The sequence below is a fragment of the Rhinoderma darwinii genome, chromosome 5, assembly GCF_050947455.1.
Source record: "Rhinoderma darwinii isolate aRhiDar2 chromosome 5, aRhiDar2.hap1, whole genome shotgun sequence".
NCBI lineage: Eukaryota > Metazoa > Chordata > Amphibia > Anura > Rhinodermatidae > Rhinoderma > Rhinoderma darwinii.
In genome coordinates this window covers 292993054-293004588 of record NC_134691.1, presented here as the reverse complement: position 1 = coordinate 293004588, position 11535 = coordinate 292993054, and the positions used below count along the sequence as shown (strand labels likewise).

The 11535-nt window shown below is 43.3% G+C and overlaps 1 protein-coding gene across 1 annotated transcript in view; it reads right to left on the bottom strand.

The window, feature by feature from the left end:
• Nucleotides 1-11535, bottom strand: part of LOC142652603 (ferroportin-like) — a 40307-nt gene that overhangs the window by 4717 nt on the left and 24055 nt on the right. Inside the window, exons 7-8 of the mRNA XM_075828261.1 lie at nucleotides 8009-8135; nucleotides 5895-6149 (exon numbers count right to left, since the gene is read on the bottom strand). Coding sequence (XP_075684376.1) covers nucleotides 5895-6149; nucleotides 8009-8135 — 382 coding nt within the window. The remainder of the gene's footprint in view (nucleotides 1-5894; nucleotides 6150-8008; nucleotides 8136-11535) is intronic.

Here is an 11535-nt window from a genome sequence, read left to right as displayed (position 1 = left end):
AAATTAATATAGACTCTAGACCAAACCCCAAAATTATTATAGACCCCAGACCAGACCCCAAAATTGATATAGACACCAGACCCCCAAATTATTATAGAACCCAGATCAGACAGCAGAATAAATATAGACCCCAGACCAGATACCAAAATTATTTCTGACCTCATCCCCAAAAAATAATTCAGACCCAAGATCAGACCTCAAGATGAATTCAGACAGCAGACAACATCCCAATATGAATTCAGACCCAACGCCTAAACAAATTCAGCGGCAAAAACAGGATATATAAAAAAAGCAGGGCAGGTTTTCTGCCTCTAGTGAAGGTCCCTTAAGTCCCCCCAGGTAGTGGAGGCCATGGGGAACCTGTTCCTGGTGCCCCCCTATAATCTGGCCCTGATAGCAGCCAGTCTGTCAACATCGTGCTGACATCAGAAGTGGGAAGCAGCAATGAAACGACAATATTAGGCCATGTTCACACGTTGCATAAACACTGCAGAATTTCGAACCGTTTTATCTGTGCAGAAAAATTTATGACATACTGCAGAATTAAATTCCATCTAGAATTTCAATTTCCGACCGCTTTCTCTGCAAGTTTTATATGCAGCGTGTGGATGAGATGGTAAATCAACTCTGCTGCTACTGTAATACGCTGCGGATATTCCGCACAGAAAATCTGGTAGGAAATTACGCAGTGTTTACATTACCTTGAACATTCCCTTACACCTCACCTTGCAATTCGTAATCAAATTTTCAATATCTAAATTTTGGTTACAACAAAAACCTCTTTAACCCCTTCCCGCTCCTTGACATACTATTACGTCATGGCAGCTGTATCGTTCGCGCTCCATGCCGTAATAGTACGTCACGGGAGTAACGGCCGTTTCGGCCGTCCTCCCGACACATACAGGAGCTGTGACGCTGCTGTCTTGTTCAGCAGCTGTCACAGCTCCTACAGCGGGGACCGATCGTTGTGTCCCCGCTGATTAACCCCTTAAAAGCCGCGTTCTATAGAGATCACGGCTTTTTAGGGGTTAAGCTGCCATCGCCGGCCTGCTACGCGATAGCGGCCGGCGATGGTGACTATGGCAACCGGACACCAAACAATGGCGTCCGGCTATGCCATAGACGGAAGCCTAGTGGGTCCTGACAACGTCAGGACCCACTATGCTTGCTGTCAGTGAGTAGCTGACAGTTCTAATACACTGCACTACGCATGTAGTGCAGTGTATTAGAATAGCGATCAGGGCCTCCTGCCCTCAAGTCCCCTAGTGGGACAAAGTAATAAAGTAAAAAAAAGATGTGTAAAAATAAGAAAATAAAAGATTTAAAAGTAATAAAAGTAAAAATCCCCCCTTTTCCCTTATCAGTCCTTTATTATTAATAAAAATATATAAACAAACAAATAAACTATACATAATTGGTATCGCCGCGTCCGTAACGGCCTGAACTACAAAATTATTTCATTATTTATCCCGCACGATGAACGCCGTAAAATAAAATAATAATAAACCGTACCACAATCACAATTCTTTGGTCACTTCACCTCCCAAAAAATTGAATAAAAAGAGATCAAAAAGTCGCATGTACCGAAAAATGGTACTGATCGAAACTACAGTTCGTTACGCAAAAAATAAGTCCTCGCACGGCTTTATTGATTGAAAAATAAAAACGTTATGGCTCTTAGAATAAGGTAACACAAAAAGTGAATGATTGTTTACAAAACGTATTTTATTGTGCAAACGCCATAAGACATAAAAAAAAACTATAAACATCTGGTATCGCCGTAATCGTATTGCCCCGCAGATTAAAGTGAATGTGTCATTTATAGCGCACGGTGAACGCTGTAAAAAAAAAAAGAATAAAAAAACAATAGTAGAATTGCTGTTTTTTAGTCACTACGCCACCTAAAAATAGAATAAAAACTGATCAAAAAGCTGCATGCACCCCAAGAAAACTACAATGGATTCCTCAAGGAGTCTAGTTTCCAAATTGGGGTCACTTTTGGGGGGTTCCCAATGTTTTGGCACCACAAGACCTCTTCAAACCGGACATGGTGCCTAATAAAAAAGATGCCTCAAAATCCACTAGGTGCTCCTTTGCTTCGGAGGCCGGTGCTTCAGTCCATTACCGCCTGCGGGCCACATGTGGGATATTTCTAAAAACTTCAGAATCTGGGCAATACGTATTAAATTGCGTTTCTCTGATAAATCCTTTTGTGTTATAAAAAAAATGGTATAAAGAGGATTTTCTGACAAAAAAAAAAATGTCAATTTCACCTCTACTTTGCTCTAAATTTTTGTGAAACACCTAAAGGGTTCATAAACTTTCTAAATGCTGTTGTGAATACTTTGAGGGGTCTAGTTTCTAAAATGGGGTGTTTCATACGGGTTTCTAATATATGGGCCCCTCAAAGCAACTTCAGAACTGAACTGGAACCTAAAAAAATAAATAAATGAGGCAATACTTCATTTCTTACATTATACTGATAATGAGCCGTGCCCACCCCGAGATGACCCCAGTTTTGACCGTTTATATAAATGGAGACCCCTATTAGACAGTTTCAGTGCCCGGTTTTCCCAAGCATACACCCCGAGAAGTATATTTCTATTGATGAGTCCCTGGTACATTTTAAAGGGAGGGTTCAATTCCGCGAGTACCTGCCGGGTAAGAGGGCAAGGTATGGCGTGAAGATGTATAAGCTGCGAGAGTGCATCCGGGTATACCTACAGGTTTAGGATATATGAAGGAAAGGCCACCCCCAAACCAGACTGCATCCTGGACTACAATAGGTACATGGGAGGGATGGACTTGTAAGATCAAGCCCTGAAGCCCTACAGCGCTATGCGGTGTGGTATAAGAAGCTGGCCGTGCACATCATACAGATGGCTTTGTACAATGCGTACGTGCTACGTCGATGTGCAGGCCAGACGGGAACTTTCCTTGAATTTCAAGAGGTGATTATCAAGAACCTAATCTTTAGGGACCAAGAAGGGGGGGCACCCAGTACTTCTGGAAGCGGGGCCACACGCATCGTACCAGGGCGGCAACACTTTCCAGGGGAAGTTCCCCAAACTGGCAAGAAGGGAAAAAGTCAAAAGAGGTGCAAAGTCTGCTATAAGAGGGCAATAAGGGATGACACAATATATCAATGTGACACGTGTCCCGAATAACCAGAGCTCTGTATGAAAGAGTGTTTTAAAATTTATCATACATCCCTTGGTTTATAATTTACCCCAATTTTACTTACCCTGATGCCCTCCGCACAGCTTATCCACCCTCGTCTTTCCCCTCTGAGCCCTGCTGTGTGCCCAGGCAGCTGATAACAGCCACATGTAGGGTATTGCCATACCCGGGAGAACCCACATTACAGTTTATGGGGTGTAGGTCTCCGGTCAAAATGCTCACTACACCTCTAGATGAATGCCTTAAGGGTGTAGTTTTTAAAACGGGGTCACTTCAGGCGGGTTTCAACTGTACTCGTACCTCAGGTGCTTCTGCATACATGACTTCGCACTAGAAAATCCCCAGTAGGCCAAATGGTGGTCCTTTCCTTCTGAGCTCTCCCATGGGCCCAAACGGCAGCTTATCACAACAAATGGGGTATTGCGGCCCTCAGAACAAATTGCGCAACAGAATGGGGTATTTTGTTTCTTGTGAAAATAAGAATTTTTGAGCTAAAATGACATATTATTGGAAAATATATATATTTATTTAATTCCCAGCCCAATTCAAATAAGTTCTGTGAAGAAACTATGGGGTCTAAATGGTCACATTACCCATAAATGAATTCCTTGAGGGGTGTAGTTTCCAAAATGGGGTCATTTGTGATTGGTTTCTATTGCTTTGATAGCTCTGGGGCTTTGCAAATGCGACATGGCACCCGAAAACCAATCCAGCAAAATCTGGACTCCAAAGAACACACAGCGCTCCTTTCCTTCTGAGCCCTCCCATGGGCCCAAACGGCAGTTTATCACCACAAATGGGGTATTGCCGCACTCAGGACAAATTGGGCAACAAAATGGAGTATTTTATTTCTTGTGAAAATAAGAATTTTTGAGCTAAAATGACATATTATTGGAAAAAATATATATTTATTTAATTCCCAGCCCAATTCAAATAAGTTCTGTGAAGAAACTATGGGGTCTAAATGGTCACATTACCCATAAATGAATTCCTTGAGGGGTGTAGTTTCCAAAATGGGGTCACTTTTGGTGGGTTTCCATTGCTTTGATACCCCTGAGGCTCTGCAAATGCGACATGGCACCCGAAAACCAATCCAGCAAAATCTGGACTCCAACAAACATATAGCGCTCCTTTCCTTCTGAGCCCTCCCATGGGCCCAAACGGCAGTTTATCACCACAAATGGGGTATTGCTGCACTAAGGACAAATTGGGCAACCAAATGGGGTATTTTGTTCCCTGTGAAAATAAGAAATTTTGATCACAAATGACATTTTATTGGAAAAAATGACTTTTTTTTCATTTCACATCCCAATTCAAATACGTGCTGTGAAAAAACCGTGTGGTCAAAATGGTAACAACAACCATAATTGGATTCCTTGAGGGGTGTAGTTTCCAAAATGGGGTCACTATTGGGGGATTCCTACTGTTTTGGCACCTCAACACCTCTTCAAACCTGGCATGCTGCCTAAAATATATTCTAATAAAAAAGAGGACTCAAAATGCACTAGGTGCTTCTTTGCTTCTAGGGCTTGTGTTTTAGTCCACGAGCGCAGTAGGGCCACATGTGGGACATTTCTAAAAACTGCAGAATCTGGACAATACATATTTAGTAGTGTTTCTCTGGTAAAATCTTCTGTGTTACAGAAAAAAAAATGAATAAAATGGAAATTCCGCAAGAAAAATGAAATTTGCAAAGTTCACCTCCACTTTGCTTTAATTCCTGTGAAATGCCTGAAGGGTTAAAAAACTTTCTAAATGCTGTTTTGAATACTTTGAGGGGTCTAGTTTTTAAAATGGGGTGTTTTATCAGGGTTTCTAATACATAGGCCCCTCAAAGCCACTTCAGAACTGAACAGGTACCTTAAATAAAAGGCATTTGACATTTTCTTAAAAATATGAGAAATTGCTGTTTATGTTCTAAGCCTTGTAACGTCCAAGAAAAATAAAAGAATGTTCAAAAAACGATGCCAATCTAAAGTAGACATATGGGAAATGTGAACTAGTGACTATTGTGGGTGGTATAACCGTCTATTTTACAAGCAGATACATTAAAATTCTGAAAAATTCAATTTTTTCAAAATTTTCTCTAAATTTTGCAATTTTTCACCAATAAACACTGAATATATCGACCAAATTTTACCACGAACATGAAGCCCAATGTGTCACGAGAAAACAATCTCAGAATCGCTTGGGTAGGTTTAAGCATTCCCACGTTATTACCACATAAAGTGAAATATGTCAGATTTGAAAAATGGGCTCTGAGCCTTAAGGCCAAAACTAGGCTGCGTCCTTAAGGGGTTAATAAAAGCATCAGAAGAATGTGACAAACTTATACGCAGACAAAAGGGACAGTAAAACCCCTGCACATCTAAAACTTCTATTCTAACCATGGAAGATATGGACTGCCAAAAATAAAAATCATAAACCCCTTCAATTCACTAGAATCAGAGACTTTCTTCCAAGCGATGAAGCTGCTACAGACTGAATAAATAAGAGCATTTTGAAGTCCTTATCCTTACCTCAGGCCTCACGAACACAACAATGTGTATATAGTCTCCCCTAGAAGAAGATAAAAACCATATACGGCAGTAGGTCTGCCCCATAGGATTGCATTACCACCATATACCATCGAATACAGTTGCGTGCATGAGCCTTTAATATTATTAATATGCTATACCAGTTATTACAAAACTTGTTTCTGCCACATATTGTACCTTGCACATTTAGGAGTTCCAGTTGTCTCTCTATGTAATGCTCTCCGATGGATTGCTGTGGTTTTACAGCCAGCTGAGGTACCATTTTATAAACTCTGGAGAGGAAGATAAATTCTACGAGCAGTGAAACCAGATTCCAACCAAGAATGAAACCGCAGCCAACCACATTGGAAGCCCAAGTCATGACTTGACCCACTGATAATGGGGCAAAGATATTTATAACTTGATCCATCCTTCTAACAGTTGCATTCATCCCTAGAATTCAAGAGAGATTAGAAATGAAGATGTTTGTAATTGATAACATATGGTTAGCAAAATATTAACGTGCACTATCGATGGTTAAAACATTGTATACCATTGTAAGGTTAGGGCTCCACATTGCGCTATCCACACTGACCACATTGCAACCTTAATGTCTCCCCATGGAAAAGAAAATTCACAAGCCATCATGCAACCATTGCAAAAATCTTTACCGATGTTCGCAATGTCGCTTGCGACTTTTTATCAATGGGGAAACCTTTGCGTAGCGTTAATACTGCGATTATTAAAATGGATCCTGTGTGATGCCGAGGGCTGGAGCTAAATGGGGACTTTTTGTAGAACGACTTTCCAATTTTAACTATTGAGTTCTGCAGTCCCGAGTTCTGCAATCCCGAAATACAAGCTGCATGCAACTCCGTGGTCTCCTGTGAACTGCAGCTTGAGAGGGGAGAAGGATTTCTGTCAATCGAAAACAGTGAGGGTGAGTATTAGGGCTTGTCCACACATAACGGAATTGCTGCAGAAAATTTCTGCAGCAATTCCGCAGAAACTAGCTGCACCATGTCCTGCGTTTTTTTACTGCAGAAAATGGTTTGGATTTTGCTGCTTTTTCTAAATGCTGGGAGATGGTGATATCTCTTCTGAAAAAAGCAGCAATTCAGTCCACTTTCCGCAGCAGGAATTGACATGCTGCCAAACAAAAAATATGCGCCGTGTGGATGAGATTTGTCACCCACTTTGCTGCTACTGTACTCTGCTGCGTATTTTCCGTCCGCAATTCCGGACAGAAAATACGCAGCAAGTCCGTTACGTCTGGACAAGCCCTTAGAAGATAGATTGCCACAGCAGCCACATAATTTTGTTTAAAAGCGGACAAAGTAGCTTCACAACAAATTCATTGACATGAAGCTGACCTTAGAGAGGAAGTGGCTGGGCTGGGATGGTGGAACCAAGGCGGAGGTGAAAAATACTAGGGGCATCCACTATGGAAGTTGTCTGTGAATCATTTCAGCCAAATATGTGGCCCCCATTTATGTGTGAAGTTTGTTCGGATGTTAGAATGTGTTTATTACGCAGACAACATTTAGATGCACGTTAATGGGAACTCTCCATTGACATGTATTATATCATAACAATTCTCATTATAAATGCTTTACTTATATAGTGGAATTAATATTTTTTTTAAAAACACGTAGTAAATATTTTATTACTTTGTATACTTGGATTCTGTACAACGCACAATTAGCTGGCAATTATTAAAAGCCCAAGAAACATCACACCTAAGGGTGACATTAAATCTAAAAGCTCATAGGAAACAAAATCATCCATATTCATACAGCCTGCAGCATGACCAATACTTCAAAGCCAATGTAACAAAAGTCAGAAGGAATGAATAATTCTGTTTCTATAATAAATTATTATTTTTTCTCTAGAAACATGTAGATCACATTAATGCTCCGCACATAGGTTTTGTCTAGTTGTTCTTATATCACGAATACTTTAGAGTAGGGGACTGTGATTTATGGCATATCCTTTGGAGCCTTTTAATCCACCTTATGATCAGCCAGAAGTGTTTAGCATTTATTGCGCATCACAGTTAAAGAGGTTCTCTCGGGCTAAAATACTGATGACCTATCTTTAGGATAGGCCATTGGTGGGTGTCTGAACCAATTGTTAACTGCTTGTCCCATGAATTTAACTTGAATTGGACAAGCTGAAGTACCAGGCACATTTATCCATTTAGATGAGCCGCTATGCCTGGGTAAACTATAAAGGGTACGGCCCCCTCATTGTGCTGATTGGTGAATAGGCCATTCAGTCCCGGATAACTCCTTTAAATTCACGAAACTCACCGGCCAGTTGACTTCTGTTATCGCCTGTAATAACTACGATCCAGTCTTTCTGAATGGTTATGGTTAGTGCCGTGCTTGCAAGGTTCGCCAGATCTGCTAAAATAATAACTACTCCATAGCAGAATACCTGTGAATAGAAAAATGAAAACACAAATTCAAATATTTTTTTCTTTTTATTGTTCATGCTGCTATTCTAAACCACAGCAACACTCACCCTGAAGTGCATATGAAAAGGACTGGCTAAATATGAATGTGTGCAATAATATGTAAACTGCAGTTCAAATACAACCAGAAAGCCACATGATGCTTAAAGTGAATGCCCACCCTTGAATTCTTTCTTTTATTTCATTTGTTAATATATTTCTATAGCGGTTGAAGCTCCATTTTTTCTGATAAAGAGTTCCCATCCCCTGCATCGACTAAGACTCCATGGACACCTAGTCACCTGCAATTTGCCATAAAATTGCAGCAATACCGACGTTCATGTAACCACTTCCATTCAGCGAGTCGCGATAATCAGTGCTCCAGATAGCAACCAAAATGATCGCCAATGTACCCTCAAATTTGTAAATGGCGGAATGAATTTATAGTCATATCGCCATTTGCCATAAGCCCCTTTCCATAGCTGTGACGAAAAATATTCCTTGAAAATAGAAGATATGACGCAGACTTGGCTTCTGCGTAGAGGAGACCCGGCCGCTGCCTGCCAGTGAGGGGCAGCAAGTAGTAGTATTCAGGTAAACTGGGCAATGCCCACTCCTTTGTTCCGCAAAGGCTATATACACCTTTGAAATCATTTTTTTCAGAGACACGCAGGACCCGCTGACACTGAACCCGTCAGTCCCGCAGACCTGACTGATACAGGTTTCAGTGCTAGATACAGCTGCTCTGTATAGAGCATACAAAGCAGCCGTATCTCAAAGAGTAAAAATAATTTTTAATAAAAACTATTTTGAAAGTTGCACCAATCACACTGATAAACATTTTTATAAAAAAAAATAAAAAAATTATAAGGTATACATAGCCTTTAAACAGTCAATCTGCCTCTCGATCAGTGAGGCGTGGCTGCTATAGGACTTGTGTGCCTCCAGACATAGCGATAGCATGCGTAGTAGTAAAGCATGGGAAGGTCCTCACATGGTCACATAAGGTATGTTCCTATGCTGTACGGGGCTCTGCTCTCACTCCTCACTGCTGTTCCTCATCCCCTAAATGGTGAGCAATAACAGTGAAAGCAGCATCATCCCCAGCCTGGAGGCTCTCAAGTGTGAGCCATTGAAACAGCTGGACACATGATTAGGTGAGGAGGATGCGTGCGACCAGTGGCGTAACTACCGCGGTAGCAGCAGTAGCGGCTGCTACGGGGCCCGGGGCTTGAGGGGGCCCGTGCCGCCAGCCGACACGCCCTCCCAAATGCCCGGTGGTGCCGCTAGCAGCCGTTATGGCTGCTACAGGGGTAGCACCGCTACTGTGGGGCCCGCGCCACCGAGCCTTACACAGGCACTCTCATGCCTGTAGGTGTCGCTAGCACCGGAGGGGGCCCCGGTGCTAGCGGCAGCCAAATACATGTATTAGCACTGAATGGCCGGGCATGTTCCGTGCCTGACCATCCAGTGCCTTACAATGACACTGATTGGCTAGCGGCGCGATGACATCATCGCGCCGCTTCCATGCTTGGAAGGTGCTGATTGGCGGGGCAAGTCATTCTGCCCCGCCAATCAGCGTCATTGAAGGACGCTCATTCAGCTACTGCAGACATGCTCAGAAGAGAGCATGTCTGCATCGCCAGTGAACAGCGTGGGAATCGGAGAATGTGAGTATGTCAACTTTATATTTTTTTTTCCTCATAAAAATGTGAATGGCATTATCTATAGTGGGGGGGTCTATCTACAGGGGGGGTCGTCTTTATGTGGGCTATTATATATAGGGGGGTCTATATGTGGGGCAGTAGCTACAGGGGGGTCTATATGTGGGGCAGTAGCTACAGGGGGGTCTATATGTGGGGCAGTAGCTACAGGGTGGTCTATATGTGGGGGTGTGGGCCACTATATACAGGGGGGTCTATATGTGGGGGTGTGGGCCACTATATACAGGGGGGTCTATATGTGGGGGTGTGGGCCACTATATACAGGGGTGTCTATATGTGGGGGTGTGGGCCACTATATACAGGGGGGTCTATATGTGGGGGTGTGGGCCACTATATACAGGGGGGTCTATATGTGGGCCACTATATACAGGGGGGGTCTATATGTGGGGCACTAGCTACAGGGGAGGTCTGTATGTGGGGATGTGGGCCACTATCTACAGGGGGGGTCTATACGTGGGGCAGTATATGTGAGACACTATACAGGGGTGGGCTATATGTAGAGCACTATCTATAGGGGAGCTATTTTTTAGGGTACTTTCTATAGGGGTGGGCTATGTGTGGGACACTATATACAGGGGTGGGTTACCTGTGGGGCACTAGCAACAGGGTGGCTATATGTAGTGCACAGTCTACAGGTGTGGGCTATATGTGGGACAATATCTACAGAGGTGGGCTATACGTGGAGCACTAACTATAGGGGAAGCTATATGTAGGGCAGCACGGTGGCTCAGTGGTTAGCACTATTGCCTTGCAGCTCTGGAGTCCATATGTGGGCACTATCTACAGGGGCTTCTATGTAGGTCACTATCTACAGGGGGCACTATCTACAGGGGGCACGGTGTGTGTGTGTGTGTGTGTGTGTGTGTGTGTGTGTGTGTGTGTGTGTGTGTGACAGTTATATTTAGATGTGTTGAGAATTTTAACTTTGTTTACAGGTGCAGAAATGTTTTAAAAGTGAGAAGCTGAAGACATCTAAACGTTAAACTGCAGAAATGGAATCCATCATAGATGTCTGAACCGGAGGGAGAAGAAAAGAACTAGAATCTGAGACGTCACCGGTGAGTCACTTAATGTAAATGTTTATTCTGCCTCTAATCAGTATTGTAGTCACTGTATGATCTGCAGCGAGATGATGGTGGTATGATTTTTTTTTGTGAAACCGCATCTCCCAGCATATCCTTATCATTGTTCCGGCCATGCTGGGAGCTGTAGTTTTACGCCGTACAAACCTATACGCAGTGGCGTAACTACCGCTATAGCAGCCGTAGCGACTTCTACGGGGCCTGCAGCATGAGGCCACCCGCCGGCACGGCCCCTCCCATGGCCGCAGGCTCCGCTAGCAGCCGCTATGGCTGCTACAGCGCGACGCCACTGAAGGGGTTGTTCCTACAAAAGACATGCATCCCCTATCCACAGGACAGGGGATACATGTGGGATCGCTGGGACGCCCAGCGATGAGGAGAACGGGGGACCGAAAGTCCCCCCTAAGTTCTCCATGACAAACCTCGGACTTCCGTAGTCTGTCTGCAGCTCCATGGAAATGACTTGCGCACCGGTCGTGCTTGTGCGCATGTGTGACCAGCGCTCCTTTCATTTTTATTGAACTGCGCAGACGCCGGAAGTCCGAGGTTAGTCATGGAGAACTTCGGGGGACTTTCGG